At 42.9% G+C, this 25425-nt stretch overlaps 1 protein-coding gene across 8 annotated transcripts in view; it reads right to left on the bottom strand.

The window, feature by feature from the left end:
- ESRRG (estrogen related receptor gamma) overlaps positions 1-25425 on the bottom strand; it is a 1204337-nt gene that overhangs the window by 370138 nt on the left and 808774 nt on the right. For 5 of the 8 annotated variants that reach the window (XM_029593195.1, XM_029593193.1, XM_029593192.1 and 2 more), the window contains one exon: positions 20261-20387. The exons of the other annotated variants lie outside the window; for them this stretch is intronic. In XM_029593195.1, coding sequence (XP_029449055.1) covers positions 20261-20304 — 44 coding nt within the window. In that variant the 5' untranslated portion in view covers positions 20305-20387. The remainder of the gene's footprint in view (positions 1-20260; positions 20388-25425) is intronic. 8 annotated transcript variants of the gene reach the window in all.

Here is a 25425-nt window from a genome sequence, read left to right as displayed (position 1 = left end):
TGCTCCCTTGACAAATTAATCACTTTCCTAGCATTTTATCATATAAATAAAATATCACCTCAAGAGGGGGAATATGCTCAATCAGTTGATTTAACCCATCTTTCCGGGAAGTCGGCTGAAACAGATTGAGAGGTTATTTCTTTGCCTGATCAGGAACTGCATGTGCTGACGGACGTCTGGAATCCAGGATTGTGTGAGGGCCGCTTGCTGAAGGAAATTGGGTGAAATGCTCCAGACACAAAAAAACCCAATTTTCAGAAGCTGCTAGTGCCAAAATTAGGAGCCTACAGACAACTGAATTTTGGCATCTTAAATCTGGGCTGAATATTGACAACAAAATGAAGTTATAAGTGCCTACAAACTGAGGCTCCTAAATTTAGGCTTGCCACTGAAAATCAGCGCTGAACACCTAACTTCATTCCCCCAAACTTGGTCTGCCCACTTTGAAGGTGCCTTGTGAATTTAAACATCTAAACTTAAGGAACTCGGTGGGGATTTATATTGTCCAGATCTAGTACCTAACAAAGTTAGATGCTTACATCGTTTCAATATTGGGCTGACTGAACCTAATGAATTTGAAAAATGTGGATTAGCCTGAGTGTAAGATATGGTCTTCTTCTGGCAGCAGCCATTGGCGTCTCACTAATGACACTAAATCTGGTGTTACCCGGGTATGCAATCAGCACTTCCCCTATTCATGTTACCAGTTCTGACATCGCTCCACTGAATAGCCATCACCTACCATCATCCAACCACTTCACTTATGCCATGACATCTAGGAGCCTAAAGACCAGATGTCAACATGGTCTTGTCTACCATTATCTGTTCTGATGACACATGAAATTACTTTCTTTACTACACTTACTTTTATTCTTCCACAGTCAGTCAGTTCATAAAGTATGTTTTGGGGTTTTTTTTAATCCTACTTTCTGACTGTGTGCATGTGTCTGTGTTCTCCCCACCCCAATAACTTTCCTGTTTGTTGTCTAATTGTCACAAATTTGGAGGATTTGTCAGGGGGCACATGAGGACTATGACTGGGGTGTTCTTTTTCGGATCTATGCATATCTGTGGACCACAGAAACATGCACATCCTGGAAAGCAGAAGGGATTAGCTCTCTGTGGAACTTTTTTTTAATACAGGATATCTAAGGCCACTGTCTAAATAGTTTCATATGCTCGGTAGGGTCAGGTGGTAGGATGTTAATGGTACCTCCCTCCATCCCTAATGTTGTACAAGTTATCAATATCTGCTTAAAGGCTCAGTTTATGGTTTTGACTTTATCCAAAAAGAAACCGAGAATATAAATGACTGGTGGCACAGACTTTGTTACAAACATAAGTACTTCAGTTCTAGCTGCTTGAATAACCAGAGCAATGAGAGGGTCACGGAACGTAAGTGATGGGGGAGACCATGAAGGAACAGAGGAAGGAAAGGCAACCCTTCCTCAAGACATCCAACTATATATACACCAAGGAACAGATTAAAGTCTTGGCTGGGCAAAAGTAATGCTAAAAAAAGGGCAAAGAGCCTACAAGTCAATTTGCCTGTATACCCTTTACATTGAGTATCTGCTGGCCAAGGATTTAATTTCCTGAAAATTCAGATTAGGGGGAAAAATGCACAGACAAAATGTATGCAAAAATCTTTCTGGGGCTTTGGACTGAAAGTGCAACACTTAACAACCGAGCAAAAGTTCTCTGGCACTTCATATTTGGACAATTTGTGTGCCTGTGGAATATTTTTCCCTTCTAAAAATAACAGAAAATTAATCTTTAGGTAAAAAGAGCATGATATTGGAAAAATATGCATGAAAACTGTTTTGCAGCCTTTTTCCCTGCCTTTGCCCAAGACTTACATTTGGCCTTAACTACCAGCATGTTCTATACAGAGTAAAGTAAAATAGCCTGGAATCACACTAGATAGCCCTCATCTTGTAAAGCGAGGGCAGAGTTATACACTGATTTAAGGATCTCTTCGGTGAGCCCAACTTGTTTTTTTCATTTTCCCATTAAAGCTTCCAATTTCTGACTTCTGCAAATAAAGCAAACTTTTCTCAAGGCTCCATCCCCTACAAAAACATTCTCTTTTCATCAGGTATATTATATGGCTAGTGCTATTACAGTTACCAGAACCCATCCTCCATACCGTCATCTTGAGATGCTCGTATTGTCCTACACTGCTCTACAGAATAATGATCAGCAGCACCAGCATCCTCTCACCGTTTGGAGACACTACTCCCATACGAAAACACTGCAGAGATGTGGCTTACAGAGAGCAAACCAAAAATGCAACCCCAAAAATCTACTCCCCTGCCAAAAAGATCTTAAGAAAGGAAAATAAAAGATATTTTGTAATACGGTCATACCCCTTCCTCCGGATGGGGATAAGAGCATGCATGATGTGATACTGTTAGGCAGTAAACCCTAAGCTATTCTCTCCATAATTAATAGAGCTGAATTAGTTCACTTAATGGTATTAGACGTTAGTACCAGGAACTGCTCTTCTTCCGTAAATCAAGCTGGTTACATCGGATTCTCAGGTACACGTTTTTGTGAAGATGAACCACCATTCACAAATTATCCTGAAAGAATCACAGCCATACAATTTTTTTGCATTAAGAATATTGCTGTCAGACAACCCTACAATCATCTATTGCAGGAGTCCTATTTCAGAACTAGCATCTGTTTAAAGAAAAAATATATCTTTATTTTTTATATATATATTTTATTTTAGCACAGTTGGTTCTAATTGAGTCCAGCAGTACAACAATAGTAGGAGCTGAGCTGTTGACATAATGGCAAAACACAACTCCAAATACAGAACTGCTGTGACATCACTGCAGAAATACAGGTCCAGATATGGAATGCTAGTAATGTCACTGCAAGAATGCAACAATGTCACTGCAGAAACTCAGCTCCAGATACGGAATGACAGTGATATCACTGCAAGAGTGCAGCAATGTCACTGTAGAAATAGAGTCCAGAATCATAATGCCAGTGATGTCACTGCAGGAATGCGACATCACTGCAGAAATATAGCTCAAAAAACAAACTGCCAATGTCATCACTGCATGAATGCAGTGAAGTCACTGCACAAGTGCAGAATGCCAGTGATGTCGTTGCAGAAGTGTGACATCACTGCAGAATTAAATCTCCAGCTACGGAATGAGCATGAAGTCACTGCAGGACTGCAGCTCCAGATTCAGAATGCAAGCAGTAGTAGCAGATGCCTAATTTCCATTATGACATTACTACATACAAAACATTTTAAAAGACTCGCTTTTAAAATAGGTCCCGTTTCCAAAGCCACTGCCTCACATAGGAATTATAGGGATCATTTGCAGTAATACTTTTCAACCACAAAAAAAATAATCCTGCACTTTACCAGTAAAGTTGAAAGTGCTAAATTTAAGAATAGCACTTTCTGCACAAATTTTGGCTTGTATAATTTTTCCTGTACATTTTTTTTATCCTTTCTGAAAATATTGGACATTAAACCTTTGGGAAAAAGATGCCTTCTGCAAAATTGTGCCAGCAAACTAACTGGCAGTTTTTTTGCGCTTGTTTGCCCAAAACTTAAACCTGGCCCCAGATTGCTTTTACTTAGGATAAAAAAGATTGAGAAGGGATATGTTTGCATTCAACAAACACACTTAAAAGATTTCAAAGTATCCTGGAGGGGAAAGATTTCCCTAGAGTCGAAGTGGCCAGCTCTGGCCCTCAAGAGCCACAAACAGGCCTGATTTTCAGGATCCCCACAATCAATCTGCATGAGATAGATCTGTATACAAAGAAGGCAGTGCATGCAAATCTCTCTCATCCATATTCACTGTGGATATTCTGAAAACCAGGCCTGTCTGCAGCTCTTGAGGACTGGGGTTGGCCACCCCTGTCCTCTAGGAACAAATAGAAGAAAAGTCACTTCCTGGGGCTAGACGGAGAGGCATACGTCATCATCTGCAGGGAAGGAACTGTTTTCTCTCAGCGTGGTAAAGCCAGTGGTCCCCAAACCTGTCCTGGAGGGCCACCAGCCAGTCGGGTTTTTGGGATATCCTCAATGAATATGCATGAGAGAAAATTTGCATGTTATGGAGGCAGTGCATGCAAATTTTCTCTCATGCATATTCATTGAGGATATCCCAAAAACCCGACTGGCTGGTGGCCCTCCAGGACAGGGTTGGGGACCACTGGGTAAAGCTGTTGAATGTACTTCTAGAACAGAGGTGGGCAATTCCGGTCCTTGAGGGCCGCAAACCAGTCGGGTTTTCAGGATATCCCTAATGAATATGCATGGAAGAGATCTGCATGCATATTGCCTCAGTTGTATGTAAATCTCTCCCCATGAATATTCATTAGCGATATCCTAAAAACCTGACCAGTTTGAAGCCCTCAAGGACCAGAATTGCCCTCCCCTCTTCTAGAGGAAGATGGCCTGGTTATCCATGGCCATATATTGAAAAGGGTTTTATGAATTTCCTGAGGACTGGTGGGAATGAGAATCTGCTTAGATTCTCACTGCTAATCTACGGACCGATACAGTAGAGTGTGCTGAGGCTGAGTGCATTGTTAGCCCCCGTTTGGCTGCGCATTTGCCACGCACTATTTTTACCCCTTATACAGTAAGGGGTAATAGCGCGTGGAAAACGCGCGTCCAACCCCCCCCCCCCCCCCCCCCCCGAAACAAATAGCGCCCGCAACATGCAAATGCATGTTGATGGGCCTATTAGTTATTCCCGCGCGATACAGAAAGTAAAATGTGCAGCCAAGCCGCACATTTTACTTTCAGAAATTAATGCCTGCCAAAGGCAGGATTTAATTTTGGCCGGCAGCGGGAAAGTTTACAGAAAAGCAGAAAAAACTGCTTTTCTGTACACCCTCCGACTTAATATCATAGCGATATTAAGTCGGAGGCCCCAAAAATAAAAAAAATTTAAAAATTTAAAATCTGCCCGCGGGTTGGAAGACAGACACTCAATTTTGCTGGCGTCCGTTTTCCAAACCCGTGGCTGTCAGCGGGATCGAGAACCGACGCCAGTAAAATTGAGCGTCAGCTGTCAAACCCGCTGACAGCCGCCGCTTTTGTCAAAAAGAAGGCGCTAGGGAAGCGCTAGTGTCACTAGCGCCTTCTTTTACTGTGGGTCCTAATTTGCATATCTTTCTTTACTGAATCGCATGCCCAGGAGAGTGGCCTGGGCGCTTGTCGGGAGAGTGGGCGCTCGCCGGCTCTTCCGCGCGTCTTACTGTCTCGGCCTGCTAGGTCCACTAGAAGAAAAAATTCTAGTGTCCACTAGAAGAAAAAATAAAGCTGCTGTAAAAAAAAACAGTTTTTCCTTTTGCCTTCACCAGGATCATCACTGTGGAGCTGATGGCCTTTTTGAACTCCATCATGCAAACCTAAGTAACTAGTTAGATCATTTCAATCATTTGAGTGCTGAAAACTCTCAACCCTTGACTTTGCATCCCATGTATTAAACAACCTATGTTCTGCACCCCTGCCATGCGTTACCAGGCTACTTACACACAAACAATCTTTGCTATACTGTATAGGGAAAGCTACTCAGCTATTCAGAGATCACAGGTTTTAGATGCCCTGTGAACTTGTCCTGACCTTGTTAGTACTACAAGAGATCTATCAAGCCTATGCCCCGAAATCTGAGCTCCTCGTGTGGGCCCACACCTGCCTCTCCGGTAGCTCCCATTTTATAGAATGCCTTACCAAAGACTGTAGTGTTAAAGAAAGATTACTCAAGATTTTGGAGGTTAGGTTAAAGCAGAGATGTTTAAGCATGCTTTGCCTAAAACCCAATTCGGCCCCAGATTGTTTTACTGTTGCTGGTATTGCATTTTATTGTCTCAGTGGGGTAATTTTAAGGTCTCCCGAGGACTTCTTACCAGCAGATCTTGTGCTAATTTTCCAAGTGAAAGTATGCGCATGCTTTCACTTTTGAAATTATCCCAGGAAAACCACCCGCACACATTAATGCCTGCTCATTTGTGCAAACCTAAGCGCATATGTCGGAAAAAATCAAAAGCATGTGTGTAAGTGGACCCTCCCCCGCTGCGGGTAACACTACCTGTGCAGTGGCACTACGCGCATCTCCCATATGCTAGGAGGGTCGTTTTCTAAAAGCTCTTTTTCCGCAGGTAAAATAAAAACTGACAACAAAGCTTCCTCTGAATGGGTTATGAAGGAAAAGAAACATGTAATCTTTATTCTCTTTTTACTTTCATTACAAAGTCTTGTTTATTCCATTAATGCATTTATTTCAGATTAAGACAGAAAATACTTTTAACCAAATATTCAGAAAGCATTTTTTCGTTGCATTTTATAACTAGGAAGGCAATATTCAAAGCAATCTAGATGTGTTTAAACAGATTACGTTCCTAAATTACCTTGTCTGAAAACTGCTCTTCTTAGCCCAGCTCACGGCATGCACGGCCTTTCCTAGCATACAAGGCAAGGAGAGGTTCCCAGAAGTGTGTTTAGTAAGGGGGAAGAAATTCATGTGCGACCTTGACACTTTCAAAAGCTCACACGCTATTTTCCTCTCTCGCCTACCTGCACCAAACAGCAGAGGCAAGGGACGAGGTTTTACTGCATGCACTTTATACAAATTTTTAAAGGCAATGCACCCCTGTGGTAAAACACTCGCAGTATAACTGCCTGTGTAGTTTGCAACTGCACGGGTTGTTTAAACACTGTCCCCTTAAAAATACAAAGCAAGGGCTTTTTATGCCGTGGAATTCAGTCACCGGCACTGAGAGTCTGATGCTCCCAAGGTAATGGGATTTTTGCACTGCTGTTCAACACTCCAAGTACCCTAAATAACGGCTTGAAAAATATATCATGTTTCTTAACCTCTATGTAGCTTCTAGAGGTACTAAAACGTTCTGAACATATTTCAAATCATTATTTAAAGATACATTAATTATATATGTGTGTGTGTGTGTGTATGTTTATATACATACATAGATGTACATCAGCATGACTATATCCAATGATCTCAAGGCTGCAAAACAGTGTGACAAGGCAACAGAAAGGGCCAGAAGATTGTCAGGATGCACAGAGAGAAATATTAACATTGGAAGAAAGAGGTGAAAATGCCAATGTCTGTGCAAATCATGGGTGAGGCCTCAGTTAGAGTACTATGTCCCTGTTCTGGAGGCCGCACTTCTAAAAAGAAAAAGATTAAGTAGCGGCAGTCCAGAGAAGGGCTACCACATTTGTTCAGGCATGAGATTCAAGGGCCTAAATATGTATACCCTAGAACAGCGGTTCCCGACCCAGTCCTCCGGGCACACCCAGCTAGCCAGGTTTCAGGATCTCCACAATAAATCTGCACTGGTGGCAGTGCATGCAAATCTCTCTCATGCATATTCACTGTGGAGGTCCGGAAAACCTGACTGGCTAGGTGGGTCCTGAGAACTCCTGCCCTAGAGAAAAAAAAAAAGAGGGATACGAAAGAGACATTCAAATACTTCAAAGGTGTAAATAATTCCCAAGAAAGAGAAGGTAATTCTAGAACAAGAAGCAGACTAGGAGACTCCAAGGTGGCTAAACTGAGAAGCAACAGAAAATATTTCTTCACAAACGAAAATCACAGAAACCGTGGTGGATAAATGGAACAGACTCACAGGGGACATGGGGAGCAGAGTGCGGGAGTGGGAGGGGAAAGCAAGAACTGTATTGGATTTTAAGACAGAACGGCATAAGTACAGAGAAGCCTTAGTTGTGAGGAAGTGAAAATAAAGCTAGAGGTAGGGTAGCAGAGGGAAGGGTAAATGGGCAGAAAAAACAAAGCTTACAGTCTTTATCAGCCATCATTCACTCATACTGTATACAGCACTGCACTTCTTTCAGTTTAGAGCCCAGTAAGATTTTGAATTACCAACAACTCTCCTATACCCGCTTTCACAAAAGTCCGATGGACTTGAATTGCCTGATATGGAATATCCTACATGGTTCACGTGGCTTCAGTTATTACACTGAAACCCCAGCTAATGGCAGGTACAATATCCTGCACTATTCCTATGCAGATTGTTTAATTCCATGCACACCAAGGTGATCCTTTACCAGGAATATTCTGCTGCAAGAACATGTCGCTGCCTCAGTAGTACCTGAATCTTACTGGCTTAAAAAAAAACAAACTAAAAAGGGTTTTGTATGTGAATTGAATTTAATAGGTTTAACATGGACTAACCTTAAAGAATCCAATCCACTCAAGTCCCTTAGAATCCCGTGCAGATCTTACAGAAAAAGGAGGGATTCTTAAGCTGCCATATCCCCCTTTTACTCCTCGGATTGAATCCAAAGCAGGCAGTGACATAGCACCCTCCCTGCTGTTTTTAAGATTGCACCTTTGGAAGTGCTGCCTTTGAGAGCGTCAGCCTGAGAGCAAGCTTATACACCTCTTAGAAACAGGCATGAAGAGAGAGTGACACAAATGATTCTGAATCGTAAAATACAGACACACACATACATACATGCAAGGGTGGGAACTTTTAAACCGGCACGTGGGCACACATGTGCGCGCCTTCATCAGCCCGAGGCATACACACGTATACGTGCACATCCCAAAATAGCCTGACTGCGCGGACATGCATGCATTCAAATGCTGCATCTGCCACGTAAGTGGGGGAATTTTAAAAGCCACATGCACTGATGCCATCGGCTGTTTTCCCAGTTCATTCCCAGTTCGCCCAGTTAAGGGGTTGGACTTACAACCCCCCTAGTTTAATAGCCTCCATTCCCCCCTGTTAGCCCCGAGCTAGAATTTTTTTTGTTTTATAACTTACACTTCATCCGTAGTTGAAGTAAATTTACGTGGCAGGGGATACCCGGCGTAAGTATTTATGTGCAAATTTTAGGTTACAATCCTGGAATGCCGAGGCCCCACCCAGACCCTATTAAAAAACTTTTCATTTGTGCGTGTATCCGGCCGGCTCTTAAAGTCTGCTTGGTGCATGCTGGCCTAACATATTCAGGCATCCCCTAATCTTGGCACACTTTGGGCTTTTAAAATTCACCTTGTATTGTATTACAATGAAAAAATCTGAAATCCACTGTGGGACAAATTCTGGACAGAATGCATATTATAAAAACAATAAGTTGAAAAAAGGTCTTAAAGACCCCAGCGTTGTAAGAATACCCGAGACTTCCTCCGTCTCTCCATGTTCAACCTGGGTTTCTGAATTTAAATTTTCACCTGGTAAACTACTTGCTTTTGTATTGGACAGGAATGAAAGGAGACTGAAACTCATCCTCCTCAGCCCCACATTGTAGTTATCAAACTGTCTTAAGATTTACTTCTTGAACAAAACAGTAGATAACAGGAAATGTTGGGCTTTGATTCACAAAGCGTTTCCCCCCCCATAGACACAGAATCAGGGAAAAGCCTTAGTAAATCAGGTGTTATTCATTATTTACTCATTAGAAAATGTATATAAACCACCTATATCAAGTAAGCGATGTACAAAATAACATACATCATCTTATACAAACTAAACAATAAAGTTCACAGTAAACAAGAGATTTCAAACATAATGTCTCAGTAAACAAATAAATAGGTTGACTTGACTTCCTTTCCTAAGGAGACAGTCTTTCATTTATTTAGCTCATGCCTTTTCATTGTTAGCTCAAGCCGAGTTACATTCAGGTACTGTAGGTAGTTTCCTGTTCTTAGGGGCCTATTTACTAAAAGGTGAATTTTAAATGCCCGGTGCCCACCAAAATGGGGAGATGCATGCACAAGTTGGGCTTGCGCGTGCCCACCGAATTTTAAAAGCTGCCCAGACGCACGCATATTTCCCGCTGCGCGCACCTCTCAGTCAATTTCAAAAAGGGACGCGGCATGGGCTTTTTGGGGCATGGCCAAGAGATGTGCACTCTGCCGTGAAAGTTTACTTCCGCTATGGAGGTGTAAGTTGTTAAAAAAAAAAAAAAAAAAAAAGTAAATCCCAAAACCCTCCAGCCATTTTGGAGGGGTTTAAAGGGTCTGGGGTAACTGGAGGGTGTGCAGGCTATTAAGCCGGGGGGCTTCGAGGACCTAGCTCAAAACTGCGTGAACTGACAGATGAAATGGTGAAACTGGTCATGGCATGGACATTCGCTGGTTTTAAAATACCCTGAGTTAGGCGGTAGAAGTGGGATTTATGCGCCTAGGCGCACGCCCACTTAGAATTCGGTGCACATGTGCGCGCACCCAGGCTATTTTATAACATGTGCACAAGTTATAAAATTGCTTCAGCCCTGGTTGCACGCCGACACACACAGCGCCAATGTGTGCCCGCATGCCGCTTTGAAAAATATCGTCCCTGGCTTTCTTACTCTGTGACTATGGAAAAGATTCTTAGTAAATGACCCCTCCCCCTAAGTTAGCAGCTGATGCAATGGAGGGAGAAGTGACTTGCCCAAAGTGCATCAGTGGGATTTGAACCCTGACTTCCCAGCCTGCTGCTTTATTACTAGGCTACTGCTCTACTGTTACTTAAAATCGGTCAGCTCATTTTCTTCCCCCTTTGCCTTGAAAAACAAAACATTTGTCCAGATTCCAGTTCAATACATTTCGATGAGACTTTATGACATATCCCAAAATACTCTTCAAATCAGCACTTTAGTAAAATATCAGCCATCCCTAAACACCATATACTGAACTAACTCCAGTCTAGAATGTTTAGCTCAAAGCCTACATGTGGAGGTCTAAATCTTCACATAATGTAATGCCCCAGATCCTTAAAAGAGATTTGATTTCTGGTAGATCAGTACCTAAAAGCACTTATTTAATTAGTTTCACTTGGGTTAAAAATCCCATAACATTCTCCCTCTGGAACCACTGGCAAACTGGGCTGATAGCTCAGATGACTGTGTGAGTGGGTTGAGTGCTATTTACCTCTTTCTTGTTGACTTGATAATTTCCCCAATGCGCCACCCAAGAAAAAAGAGTCATTATGGGCATACCCCTCGGAGCTAGTAACTTTATCCCCAGGTCAGCATAACTTTGACGGATGTGCTGGCTGCTCATCTGGTTGTGAGTCAGGTGAGTCAGCCCCCACTGTTTATCTGACTCAAGGAGTGAGTGATCAACTTAAGGAAGTGATGTCTTTGAACCCTACCAGACCGTATACCACTAATGTGGCTGAGGCGCCTGGGACTTCAACACCCTGGTTGATGCATCCAGATGATGTTGCACCACAGAAGAGGCTGATGCTTTAGAGCACTGTAGACACAGAAGAAGGGGAAGGCAGCATACTGAGTGCCACAGGGTAAGGTTTGGAAGGGTAAGAGACTGTTGAAGAACTCTTGAGAGTTCTGAGGTCAATCTACTGAAGACCCCAGAGGGATTTTCACACAAGCTAGCTAGCAAACTGCTATTTCCTCATACTAAGCCATTTGTAGTCACACTGGACAATATTTGGGCAGCATTGGTAAGAGCCAACTCTGCTCTTTCAAATTATGCCTCAGATATAAATTTGCTTGTTAAAACAATTGCTGCTTGACTAAAACCAGTCAGATGGCTCTTAGGAACTTAAGGGAAAATAAAGGACATTGAGAAGGAACTACAAGAGATCAGAAATGTGAACTAATTCAAGCTTATGATTTATAGAAAAATTGAACAAATGTAAAATTATGCTATGCATTTGAACCTTTCAAATTTTTCCCAGATCTCTGGGACTATCAGAGAAATTTGCTCAAGAAATACTTCATGGAGATGCTCCCTTGGATAGAGAGCATCAACTTGATTAGCAGGAAGTGATCCTGTAGATAGGACCTCCTCTCCAGACAATGCATTATCCTCTTGCACTGAGGATGGGTCTCCAAGAGCTTGTGCCCAGGAGAGAAGGTCTGGGTCGGCCATCAGAGTTGGTTGTTAAATCCTTATGAAGGTGGCTGGTGGCTGATGGATATTAGGGTCATTGGTAACTTGCCTGCCTAGTGCAAAGGTGGTGGACTTCATGTATCACTTAGGATTTTAGACAGTGCTGGGGAGGGGTCTGCTGTCATGGATCTTGTGGACAACAACAACAACAAAGGAAGGTGTGGGAGGGAGGTTCTAGAAGTCAAATTTAGGCTTTTAGATAGAAAGTTGAAATTCAGAACCTCCAGGGTAGTATTCTTTGAAAGGCTCCCTCCTCTATGTGCAGGACCCCAGAAGCAGGTAGAACTCCAGAGTCTCAATGCGTGAATAAGACAATGGTGCAGGCAATAGAGTTTTAGTTTTGTTAGGAACTGAGCAATATTTTGGGGAAGGGGGAGCCTTAACTAGAGTGGAACTAGGCTGCTGGCACTAACCTTTAAAAATGAGATAGAGCAGATTTTAAATTAAAACATGAGGGAAAGGAAACAGCATTCAATAGTGCATTATTCAAAGGAAAGTATCTTTAAAGGATACTAAAATAACAGGGGAGTTAGGGCAGCCCGATAAAGAAGTTCCAATATAAGCAAAAGGTTATATACTAAGTTAAAGGTTTCTAAATTATCCCTGTCAACTGCTAAGAAAGTTGTATATACAAAGATAAAAAACATACCTTGAAATGTCTATATGCTAATGCCAGAAGTCTAAAATTTAAGATAGGAGAGTTAGAATCTATAGCACTGAATGAAGAGATAGACATAATTGGCATGTCAGAGCCTGATGGAAGGAGTACAACTAATGGGACAGTGCTATTCCAGGGTATAAATTATATTGCAATGGCAGGGTGGATCAATTAGGTGGGGAGATGGTGCTTTATGTTAGGGATGGCATTGAGTCCAACAGGAGGAAGATCCTGCAGAAGACTAAACACACAGTAGAATCTTTATGGGTGTTAATTCTATGTGTAATGGGGGAGAATATAGTGGTGGGGGTATACAACCTTCCACCTGGCCAAAGTAAAACAGAAGGATGATGAAATTCTAATGGAAATTAGGTGAGTTAACAAATCTGGCAACACAGCAATAATGGGAAATTTAAATTACCTAAATGATGACTGGGTAAATCTCATATTAGGACATGCTAGGGAGGTAAAGTTTCTAGATGAAATAAATGACTGTTTCATGAAATAGCTGGTCCAGGCACAGACGAGAGGGGGAGCCATTTATACATAATTCTTAATGTAATGTAGGATTTGATGCAAGAGGCAATGGCAGTGGGGCCGCTTGGCAACCGTGATCATAATACAATAAAATTTGAGTTAATGACTGAAGGAAGCACTTAAGTAAATCTACTGCTATAGCATTTAACTGAGACTTTGATAAAATGAGGAAAATAGTTAGAAAAAAACTGAAATGTGCAGCTACAAAGGAAAAAGTAAAGACTTTACATCAGGAACAGACGTTATTTAAAAATATCATCTTGGAAGCCCAAACTAGCTGTATTCCATGCATTAGAAAAGGTAGAAGGAAGGACTGCCAGCATGGTTAAAAAGTGAGGTGAAAGAGGTTATTTTAGCTATAAGAACTTCTTTCAAAATTAGAAAAAGGATCCAAATGAAGAAAATAAACAAGAGTATACGTGTTGGCAAGTTAGATGTAAAACATTGATAAGGAAAGCTAAAAGAGAATTTGAAAAACTGGCCATAGGGGCAAAAACGAATAAAACCTTTTAAAATATATCCGCAGCAGGAAGCCTGTGAGGGAGTTGTTGGACCGTCAGATGATTGAGGGGTTAAAGGGGCACTTAGGGAAAACAAGGCCATAGCAGAAAGACTTAAATGAATTATTTGCTTTGGTGTTTCCTGAAGAGGACGTTGGGAAGATATCTGTACCAGAAATAATATTTAATGGTGATGATTCAGAAGAACTGAAATAAATCACAGTGAACCTGGATGATGTAATAGGGCAGACTGACCAACTAAAGAGCAGCAAATCAGCTGGACCAGATGGTTTATACCTTTTCTTCAGCCCGGCTCTTGTGCGCATAACGAGGGTTACGCTTGCTGCCCGGTCACATGCGTAACCCCCACTTTTTATGTGCGCCGGGCATTTAAAATCAGGCCGATAGTGTATTTGGATTTTCAAAAGGCATTTGACAAAGTCCCTCATGAGAGACTCCTGAGAAAAATAAAAGGTAATGGGATAAGAGGCAATGTACTATTGTGGATTGCAAACTGGTTAAAAGATAGATAGGAATAAATGTTCAGTTTTCTCAGTAAAGAAAGGTAAATAGTGGAATGCCTCAGGGATCTCTACTGGAACTGGTACTTTTTAAGATATTTATAAATAATCTGGAAAAGGGAGTGACAAGTGAGGTGATCAAATTTGCAGATGACACAAAATTTTACCAAGGAGAGAAATCAGAAGCGGAAAATGCAAATTGCAGCAGGCCCTTGCAAGACTGGGAGATTTGGCATACAAATGGCAGATGAAATTTAACGTGGAAAAGTGCAAAGTGATGCACATAGAGAAAAGTAACCCACACTTTAGATACATGATATTAGGTTCCATATTAGATGCTCCAATCCAAGAAAAGGATCTGGGCATCATTGTGAACAATACTTTGTAATCTTTGACTCAATGTGCAGTGGTGGTCAACAAGCAAACAGAATGTTAGGAATTATTAAAAAGGGAATGGAGAAGATAACAAAGAGTGTCATAATATGTCTGTATCACTCCATGGTGAAACTGCACCTAAAATACTGTAGGCAGTTCTTGTCACTCCATTTCAAAAAAGATATAGCTGAACTGGAAAAGGTACAGAGAAGGGTGACCAAAATTATAAAGGGGATGGAACAGCTCCCCTGTGAGGAAAGGCTAAAGAGGTTAGGACTGTTCAGCTTGGTGAGGAGATGGCTGAGGGGGGGGCGGGGGGGGATATAATAGAGGTCTATGAAATAATGAGTGGAATAGAAAAGGTAAATGTGAACTGGTTATTTTACTCTCAAATAATACAACACTAGGGAACACAACATGAAATTAGTAAGTAGCACATTTAAAACAATTAAGCTCTGGAATTCATTGCTGGAGAATGTGATAAAAGCAGTAGTATAGCTGGGTTTAAAAAAGGTTTGGACAAGCTCTTGGAGAAGTCTATAAACTGTTATTAACCAGACAGACTTGGGAAAATCCACTACTTATCCCTGGGCATTAGCAGCATGGGATCTCTCTACTGTTTGGAACCCTGCCAGGTACACATGATCTGGATTAGCTTCTATTGAAAACAAGATATTGGGCTTGAAGGACCCTTGGTCTTACCCAGGATAGTAAGATCTTATGCTATTATTTTAGGTATTTCCCCTTGTTCACCTATGAATAAAGTGTTCTCCCTACCCAGAGGCAGACAGGCTGGGGAGTCAGGGGGAGCACCTGATAGAAATTAAATGTCTTCTGACAGTTTGGATTTGACTGTGATATTGGAGGGTTCTTCACAAGAGGAGTTAAAGAGAGCCACTTTGCTAGGCTCCTTGTATTTGGGCAAGATTTAAACATGGTTATGTGCTTGTACTTTCACAAAAATCAAGTTTTATTTTATGGGCAAAACTTCTGGATCTAACCTGATATCACAAAAATTACACAAGAAAGGAGAAAATGTATTATGCTCCAGGAGATGTGCGCGCTTGGGGGCAGATTTTATAAATCTGCGCACACGCGTACTTTTCTTCGCGCACCAGGCGCGAACAAGAGTATGCGGGATTTCAATAGATACGCGGGTATCCATTAAAATCCGGGGTCGGCGCGCGCAAGGCTGCCAAAAATCGGCAGCCTGCGCGCGCCAAGCCGTGCAGCCTGCCTCGGAGGGAACTTTCCTTCACCCTCCCCCCCACCTTCCCCTCCTTTCCCCTACCTAACCCACCCCCTCGGCCCTATCTAAAAACCCCCACCTCTATCACGTAACTTTGCGCACGCCGGGCCAGCTGCCGCGCTCCATGTTCCGGTCCACGCCCCCGGGCCGAAACCACGCCCATAGCGCCGGCCCCGGTTGACGCACTGAACGCGTCACGCCCCCTCGACATGCCCCCTCCCCCCGGAAAGCCCCGGGACTTGCACGCGCCGGAAGCCTATGCAACATAGGCTCGGCGCGCAGGGGGGTGTTTGGGCTAGGTTTTCGGGGGGGTACGCGCGTACCCCTTTGAAAATCTGGCCCTTGGTGTTGCATTTTTCCTTCATTATCATGGTAAATGTATTGTTAACTATGCGGGTATAAGATAATTAACCTGGCATAAAAAAATTGTATGTTTCTTCTTGGATCAGAATATACTCACCTGTCTGTTAGTCCTACAGTTTTAAAGCACATAGAGTAATATATTGGTTTCTTTTTTCTTTCTTCTTCTTCTTCTAATTGCTTTTCATCCCCCTTCTTGTTGGGGACTAATGTGAAGGCCTGAATCCTTTTCTTCCTATTTTTCTAAATGATCATTATTATTTTTTTTTAAGTCTGTTGTTCAATATTACCTATGCAACATTGACTTGTTTAATTTGTAATTTCAATAAATAACATTTAAAAAAAACTGAGCTAAGATTTAAAAAAAAAAAAAAAAATGTCACTGGCTTGAAATATTCCCAGTGAACTCTATTTAAATCCATATTATGCAAATCAAACACTGGCTTGCACGTAACAAATTCCATGGCACGGGGGAGCATGCACGCCTAATCTCCACCCCAGACCCTCTCTCTATTTACACTAGCAACCTAAATAATGCACACTGCCTGTTTCTCAGCCTCCGAGTGCTTTCCGTGGAAATCTGCAATGAGCTATTGCAGCAAGCAGATGGACAGATGAATGCAGCAGGTGGGACAGATGGCAGCCAGCCCGGTCCTAGGCTGCTAGCTGCAGCTAACTCAGCCTGCCTTCTCCCTCCCAGGTACAGTCTCATCTGCGCAAGCACAAGATAATATGTAGGCAAACTGTAAAAATGCACCCCCATACTCCAGGAATGACTTAGAAAAGTGGCCAGCTGCTAATAATAGGAATCTCATTTTTAAAAGGTTTAAAAACATACTTTACTTGCAGCTGATTGAAAGTAAGCATTTTCCTATACATCTTTAATCGAGGTAAAATTGCCACTTTTTTATGAACAACCACATCCAGGTACACAAAAAAAGAGGTGTGTTGTGTCTGCGGCTGTGTAGGCCATTACCTGAAGAGTTGTTGAAAAATAGAATCCACGAAATCATGGCTGCTAATTTCCTGCAGCATCTAACGCTATGACAGGCAGAAGATAAAGAGACACTGAGGATAACTTTCAAACTGTGCACGGCAGCATATATGTGCGAATATGATTGTGCATAGATTTACAATAGTATTTTATAACCCACACATATCACATACTCACACATTATACAATACGTGTATCTGTACCTTGCAACATACACGCGTATGTACGCTTACATGCAAATACATGCAACGCATTGAAAGCAAGTATTCCAATGCATTGAATGTGTGTACTTTTCCTATCTATTTCCAAAAAATATGTATGCATATTTTACATGTGAAAGTAAAGTAGGACTTCCTAGTGTAAATCCAATTTACGGGGCTAAGGGGTAATTTTCAAAAGGATTTACACGTGTAAATGCAACATACTATTGTAGCAATTTTCAAAAGCTCATTTATATACTTAAAATGCAATTACATGAGTAAGTCCTATGGACAATTCAATGGCATATATTGTAGCAATTTTCAAAAACCCACTTAAGACAGGTAAAGTGCATTTACATGTGTAAAACCCTATTTTAAGTATGTAAATGCTTTTTAAAATCAGGCCCTAAGTCAGTATATTTAAAAACATACGTGCATAAATGAAATTACCAGTTTTTCCGATTAGTCCACCAGTTTACCCAGTCCTTCTGCTTAAACTCCCCCCGGTCCCACCCAACCAATAATATGAACACTTTTGATATCACTTATGGCAGATAATTGGCAGGTGTAAAATTACACGGGTAAGTTGCCAAATGTACACGTGTGTCTTTTAAAATGGCAACTTGTATGCAGAAATGTTGGCCCTGCCTGGGAATGCCCCTAGACCTCCCCATAAAGTATGCGCATATTTCTGATGTTTATAAAATAGTGATTATGCAAGGACATGCTACTTATGCATGTAAATACTCATTTTTCCACATGGAATGATTTGAAAATTCACCCCATTGTGTATGGCTTATTTGATTTAATGCTAAATAGATCTTAAAAGTATATTGCATAAGTATATGTCATATTACGTTCTGGTAACCATCTGATAAATTGGATATCAATATTAGTATCCAAAATATTTTCTTTGCAAAAGTATCAAGACAGCAGCAAGAAACTGCAGCAGCGCCAACCGCAAGCGAACAAGCAAAAGATTTTAAAATGCTCTCAGGTGAGTGACATTTCCTGGCTTATCCTGACATAACACCAATGCAAACACAGAGATAAATCTCAGTGCTGTGCCAGCAAAGGTTTGCAGATGAATCAGACAGTGGTTACCCAAGAAATGAAACTAAATCTGCAAGATTCCCATTTTGAATTGTATTTCAATGCTCCCGAGGCCCCCACATGGTTGTGAGCCCTCTGGGGACAGAGAAATAACTACAGCATCTGAATGTAATCCGCTTTGAAGCGCTGAAAAGCGGAATATAAATACAATATAACTAAATAAATGCATTTTGGGAAACGGACCTCTCACCTAACTACTGGGTAGATTTACTAAGGCTTTTCTTCCATTCTCTCTCTATGGGAAAAACTGCTTAGAGAATCAGGATCTATGTCCAGTAAATTAAATAAAGCGGGAGCTACTGCGCCGATCCTTTTCAGAGTCCCGCAGAGTTATCACACTGGTATAGATCTTATTATAATATATACGATTAGACACAAAGCATGAATACAGTTTGAACAATAAAATGTGCGCAGCGATAATGAGTTAAAAAAAGGCGGCTGAGACTTTATTTAAAAAAACTAGAAATTATACAAGAAATATAAATCTATTAGTGGACTAAAAGAGAGACCCCAAAGTAGCAACAGATGCAAGGAAAAGTCATCTGAAGAACAGAGTCAATAACTACTTCAGTATCTGCTGGAACGAATCTCATCTCTGTATAAATAATAATTCTGCTGATTCTCTGCTGCATCTCGGTCACTCTAATCTCATTTGCAATGTGAACGTATTCTCCAAGTCCCAGGTAAAGCCTGGCTATGTGGCAGGCAGGAAGCCAAGAGTTAGCTCTATAAAAGGCTCCCCCGCAGCCAAAAAACAAAACACATTTTCCTTTTAAATTTTTTTTTATTTTTTTTTTTACTTTCAGAAACTGGGAAGCCAGCAGAGAAGATGAGGGGAGCAGGGTGGCTGCTTAAGTAGGAGGCAGTGCTGCTTTCATTACAGAGACAGGTGGTGGCTGGGGTGGGGTGGATCATAACAACACCAAGCTGTGGGGAACAGACTTACCGACCCCCTGCACTGCAATCACCCTTTTAATAGCTAGAAATGTCGCTCTAATCTGCGCTGTATCCTGTCGGGATACAGGGCGTCCCGTGCAAGCCACTCTCCTGGCCCATGACCCACCACCATCCAAATCCTTCGTCTACCCCCTCCTCTCTCATTTCTCTCCCACTCCTAATAGAAATCCCTTCGATTCTTTGGAGCGAAGAGTTCCCTTCACTGGCTCTGGTGCATGTCAGATGTGCGTCAATCAGTAAGGGCCTGATTCACTAAAGCTTTTCTGTCATTTTGTGTGTATGGGAAAAATGCTTAGTAAAGGAAACCCTAAGCCTTTTTTTTTACCTTATCTAGTGCAATACATCCTCTCAGTATCCTATAAAATATAACAGTACTAATAAACTGATCAAAAGTAGAATATGGAGTGGGCTGACTGAGGATGCATCCTCCTGGACGGCTGGTTAGCTCCTCGGCAGAAGAGGAAAGCAAAGCAACAAGCGAGCTCCGCCAGTGGCAGCGAGAGGAAAGAACGGATCCCTGGCTCAGCCCATTCCATATCGTGTTTATGCAACAGTGTTCGATACTGGGTATCTGCCAGAGTGGCAGACTTTTTGTTGTTGTGTTTTGTTAGCTTGCTGTTGACTTTAAATCCCCTGCTAAATTTTGCTTGCCTACCGGTCAATGGTGCGGGTGCACTATGTTTCTGCCTGGTATACAAATAGTCTTGCCACTGGTTAAAACAAAACACACAGAAAAAAAAAACCAAAAAACAAACCACCCCAACAGATAAGCAAATCAGGATGCAAAGGAAGGTGGAGTTTTAAGTCTTACATGGAAACACTTTGTCAACAGGGCTGCGACAACAACATATTTAAATCTTGGGCATTAAAAAGGTGACCACTGTTGCATAAATAAGCATAAATAAATAAAGTCTTACTGTATCCACTGATGAGATAAGTGGGACAATTCTCTGGCAGTCATCTTCTACTTAATTACGGAGTCCGAGGAACTGCACTACAATTTCCTACAGTCGCCTGGATTAATTGATCCTTATATTCTGAAAACTGAGAAGAAGAATATTCACGCTGTGCTTCTCATGCACATCTGTACAACAGCAGTAACTGAACACGAGCATTACAGTACAAAAACGTAAATAAGACTCGCTGGTGTAAGCCAGGAAGGCCAAAGACTGTCTGCGGACCTGGTTACACAGACGGAAGAGAGGCCTGCACGTCCACAAGGAGGCACCGCTGGGCCCAGAGTCTAATCTGGAACTCAAGGCGGCAGTGACTGCAGTGCTTCAGCGAGACTTGCACTTCTGCAAAATCAGACAAGGTGCCCACCTTTCTGGGAGCATTTTTACGGTTTCTAAACAAGAAATGAGTCACCATTAGCACAAGATGAGATTTTTTTTTTTTTCTAAATTTTCAAAGAATGATTTGTGGACGGTGCTTGCGTCCGCCCTCCTGTTCCTGGCAGGTTTCCACCTCTTAAAAATGAGTGCAGCTTTGCCAGCCTGGTGCTGCTCCCGAGCAGAGTCTGGCAGGCAGGTGGCTGCTCCCCGCTGAATCCAAGGGCTGTTTAGTAAACAGCCGGGGCCCCCAGGAGCGCCTCTCCTCTGGTCCTGCCACCCTTCGCGGGGGGAGATCCTGTTTGCACTGTACACTCCCGCTTTCTACTTGCAGCCTGTTTGGAGCTGTCCACGCCTGCCGCTGACCAGCTGCCTGCCGAGGGCTCGTGGTTTGTGCTGCACCCAGCAGCCAGCCTTTGCAAAGCAGAAACAAACCACTGCCCTCAACTGGAAATGTGGGACAGAGAAGGAAGGACTTTAGAAAAAGTATGCAGAAAAGAAAACACAGCTGAAGATCTTTTTTTTTTTTTTTTCCTTTTGGGAGGGGGGAGTTACTATATAAAGAAACTCACTTCAACAGAGCTCACTGTAAAGTAGAATTTGCCAGTATGTCACAATGATCTGGTGTCTCCTTATGTGTGTTATATATACTACAGTTACATCATAGCACAAAGCTTGGGTGGGCAGGCAGCATTGAGCTTCATGCCTGTATATATCCTTTATTCAATGCTACAAGTGTCTTGGCAGGTCTCTCTCGTCTTTAGGACACAGGGCATGGGGAAACTTCTGTCTGCTGAGAACGCCCAGCCTACCACTGCCACTAGGCTCCCTGAAAAGTGGGAGTTCACTACGACTTTCATTTTGCAAGTGTGCAAAAAAGTACACAAAGGAGATATTCAGGAGTAGCTGCAAATGCGAAGACATGTCGGAAGGGACAAGATGCAGCACTATGGCGGTGCCACTCACCTCCAAAACCAGTGTTTACGTGGGTTCTAAGCTCTGCCCCTGCTTTCGGGCTCCATACAAATTTAAGGTGAGCAATAATTTCAATGAGAAATATGACAGGCCACTTCCCTATCCAGCCTTCCTCTCTCACAACTCCCAACTCTCATCCTCCCCTAGGGGTGTGCATTCGTTTTGAACTTAAATGTAAAACGCAACTTATTTTTGTTTTTTAACTTAAAAAAGTGATGAGGCGAAAACGATCGGATTTCCAACTTATTCAACATAGCTATGTTGAATACGTTGGAAATCGCGATTGTTGATCCTAAATAAAAATTTAAACCCCTCACCCTCCTTAATCCCCCCCCAAGACTTACCAAAACTCCCTGGAGGTCCAGCGGGGAGTCAGGACGCCATTTCTGAACTCCTTTGCGAGGAGCACGTGACATCGGCGTCACGTCGGAGTGATGCGGCGTCACGTCGGAGTGACGCGGCGTCACGTGATTCCCCGCGCGTTCGCTCCGGGACCCTCGTTGCACCCAAAAGTTCCTTTTGGGTGCAACGAGGGTCCCGGAGCGAACGCGCGGGGAATCACCGCGTCACTCCGACGTGACGCCGACGTCACGTGCTCCTCGCAAAGGAGTTCAGAAATGGTGTCCTGACTCCCCGCTGGACCTCCAGGGAGTTTTGGTAAGTCTTGGGGGGGGGGGGGGGGATTAAGGAGGGTGAGGGGTTTAAATTTTTATTTGCACGTATGGACATAGACTCAACTTATGGAATTCTCCATATGTCCATATTGACCGAAATTGACCCCCCCCTTTCGACTTATGGACTTATGAACATAAACTTTTGCTCTGCACATCCCTATCCTCCCCACACATAACTCATCTTTCCTTCCACATACATCCCCCTTCTCGTCTCCCCACACAAATACATTGCCAAACCCAACAACCCGTCTCTCATCTTCATTACATGCAGCTTCCCACGACCCTCATGTTTTCTACGTGCAGTCTCCAGTTCTCACAACACAAACTCTGCCTCTCATTCCTCTTGCCCTCCTCCCCACCCCCACATAAGCAGCTCCTTTCTTCCCCTAGCCCAGTGTCGGCAAACTCCTCCACAAACAGGCCGGGTTTTCAGGATATCCACAATGAGTATTGTATGAAATAAATTTGCTTACAATGGTGGCAGTGCAAGCAAATCTTTCTCATGCATATTCATTGTGAATATCCTGAAAACCTGGTCTGTTTGTGGCACTCGAGGACTGGAGTTTGCCATGACTGCCCTAGCCTTCTCCTTTCTCACCACACAGTCTTTCCCTGCCCGTGGCCCCTTTTTTAATTCTCCCCATCACCACTATCATCTGATCGTTATCCTTGCCCACCCCCCCACCATAACTTCTCTCTCCTATCTGCAATCCCCTCACACCCTTCCCCAACTCCCCACCACCCAGGACCTCCTCCTCTTCTCACAGCTATTGAGTGTATCTGAGGCCCATCCCCACCATTCTCCAGGATCTCTCCTGTGACATCGCAAGCACTTTTAAAACTGGTGGCACGCAGAGTTCAGAGGCAGCTGGCTTCATGAGCTTTCAGTAAGGGTGGTCGAAGGAGAGAGGCTGAAAATGGTGATGGGTTCTTCCCACTTCAACCAGTGGGGAATGGGAGGGAAAGAGGCTGCTGTGGCTTGGGGTGGAAGGGCAGGTTAAAAAAAAAACCCTTTCACCCGAGAGAGCTCACATAAGACACCTGGAACAGCTGCATATGTTTTCTCCTAGGCCAGGCAGGTGATCACACCTTTCCCGCAGCAGCGGTTGGAACAGTGAACTGAGAACTAGGAGGCCAGCATGCAAATCCAGCTTCTTCCATTCATTTTCCCTGTGACCCTGGACAAGTCAGATCACCCTCCATTGCCTCATATACACACTAACTGTAAGCCCTCAGGAAACCTGCCTACCTACCTGTTGTACCTGTACCTCACCTTCAGCTTGGATTGGGAAAGGCACGTAATTAAATCCTATGGGCAGTGCAGGGGATATGGTGCGAGCACCTCTAATGGTACCCCTGGCTCCTCCTCCTCCTGAGCCCCCAGCCCTTGGATTAAAAAATGGCCTGTATGGGAAACCTCAGGGTCCCATCTCTTTCTGGGAAAGCGGGATCAGAAAACATGGGAGCACCTGGGACATATCCTTGGCAGTGGAGAATGGCTGGACCAGTTTGCTTCTGCCATCATCTGCTATATTACTATGGAATGGCTGGGCACCTTATAGATATCGCTTCTCTCATTTCCGTGTCTCCTCCCAGGATAAGTGCCCCATAAGGATTTATAAGGATACAAATCACCCGGAGTGATTTGTAGTTCTTACAAGAACTTCGGTATATAAAAATTAAAAATAAATAAAAATAAATAAGGCAGACTATTTTATGGCAACGCATTTGATTAGCAGTTACTCCTATGCAAGAGTAATTTTGTGCAGCAACGCGTCAATTTTAAGTGCCAGGGAATGACTACATGATCTCTCTTTCTAATCTGCATCTGCCTGTCTTCCTTTTTGTCTCTGTTCCCTTCTTCTCCATTTCACTGTCTTCTCATTTACTTTTTCTCTGGAAACTCCTGTTGTCTTATTGTTCCTTGTCACTTCTCTCCCTCCTCCTCCTCCTCCACCCTCTCAGCCAGTGGGGCAAGCCACATTTTTCTAGCTTTGTGCCACTTCTGAGCCTTGTCTCTGGTTTTGGAGAGTCCATTATGAAGTAAAACAGCCAGGGGAGTTTTCAGCTATGTAACAGGAGAAAAACAGCGGCAATATTTTACTATTTACCCAGCTCAGGAAGTTTGCAAAATTGAGCCCCTGATTAACTTTACATTCTGCACTGTTTAAGCAAGAGCTGTGCTTTAATAGAAGGCAAGCTACCTACTTTGTGCTTGAAACACTTTTTAAAAGTCCACTTAAAATAACCAATGTACTGCAGCTGCTCTAATTTCACTGCAGGCCACAAGCAGAAAAGTGCTTGAATAAAATGCACTGGAAGAGCCCTCCCGATTATTCTGTTCCAATAAAAATTATTAGATAGCATAAACTGTGCAGTTAACAAAAGGAGGCACTTTTTTCAAGTGCGGGTGCAGTCTTGTCTCATTCATGTGGCAAACTGGATGAAATGAATCTCCTCAGTTTCTGCAGCCTGCAGCTCCGGTGAATGGCAGAAAAAAAAACTTCTGAGCTCCTCCTATGAAAATGCTTCCCAATGCCTATCTGAAGGGCCTGCCGTTACTGACAATAATAGCCGATAACAGGAGGTCTGTTAGAGGCTCAGGTCTAGGAAACTTTAGATGGTGCACAGTAAGCTTTACTTTAAGCCAGTCAGACCCAGAAAAAAAAAATGAGGTTAATCTTCATCAGCAGCTTTCTAGCGCAAAGTCCCTTTGCCTCCAAGGTTTCCAGTCGTACTTCTAACAGGCAAACAAGGCTTTTTTTGCTCGATTTTGTGCAATAGTGGCACAGTTCTACAGGGGCGCCCATCAAAGCTAGCACATAGGACCATGCAGGTGCCGAGTATTTCTTAGCCACAGACATGAAATGGGGAAAAACCCTTTACTACATCTGGCTCAAATTGTGTCGATGCTGAAAAAGTGCATTAGCGTGAGAAAAAAAATAAAGGATATTATACTGATACAGCAATCGACTTGTGAAATCTTTGCAGCCAGTATGTTCCTGAGGAAAGGGGATGCAGGCACTGTCACTAGCCACCTGTTTTTCTTACTGGAACAAAGCAGCAACATGGGATACCTGCCGAGACCAGCTGAATACGGGC

This window comes from Rhinatrema bivittatum, chromosome 3, assembly GCF_901001135.1.
Source record: "Rhinatrema bivittatum chromosome 3, aRhiBiv1.1, whole genome shotgun sequence".
NCBI lineage: Eukaryota > Metazoa > Chordata > Amphibia > Gymnophiona > Rhinatrematidae > Rhinatrema > Rhinatrema bivittatum.
Note: the sequence above shows the minus strand (reverse complement) of the source record. Positions and strands in the feature narration are given on the sequence as shown.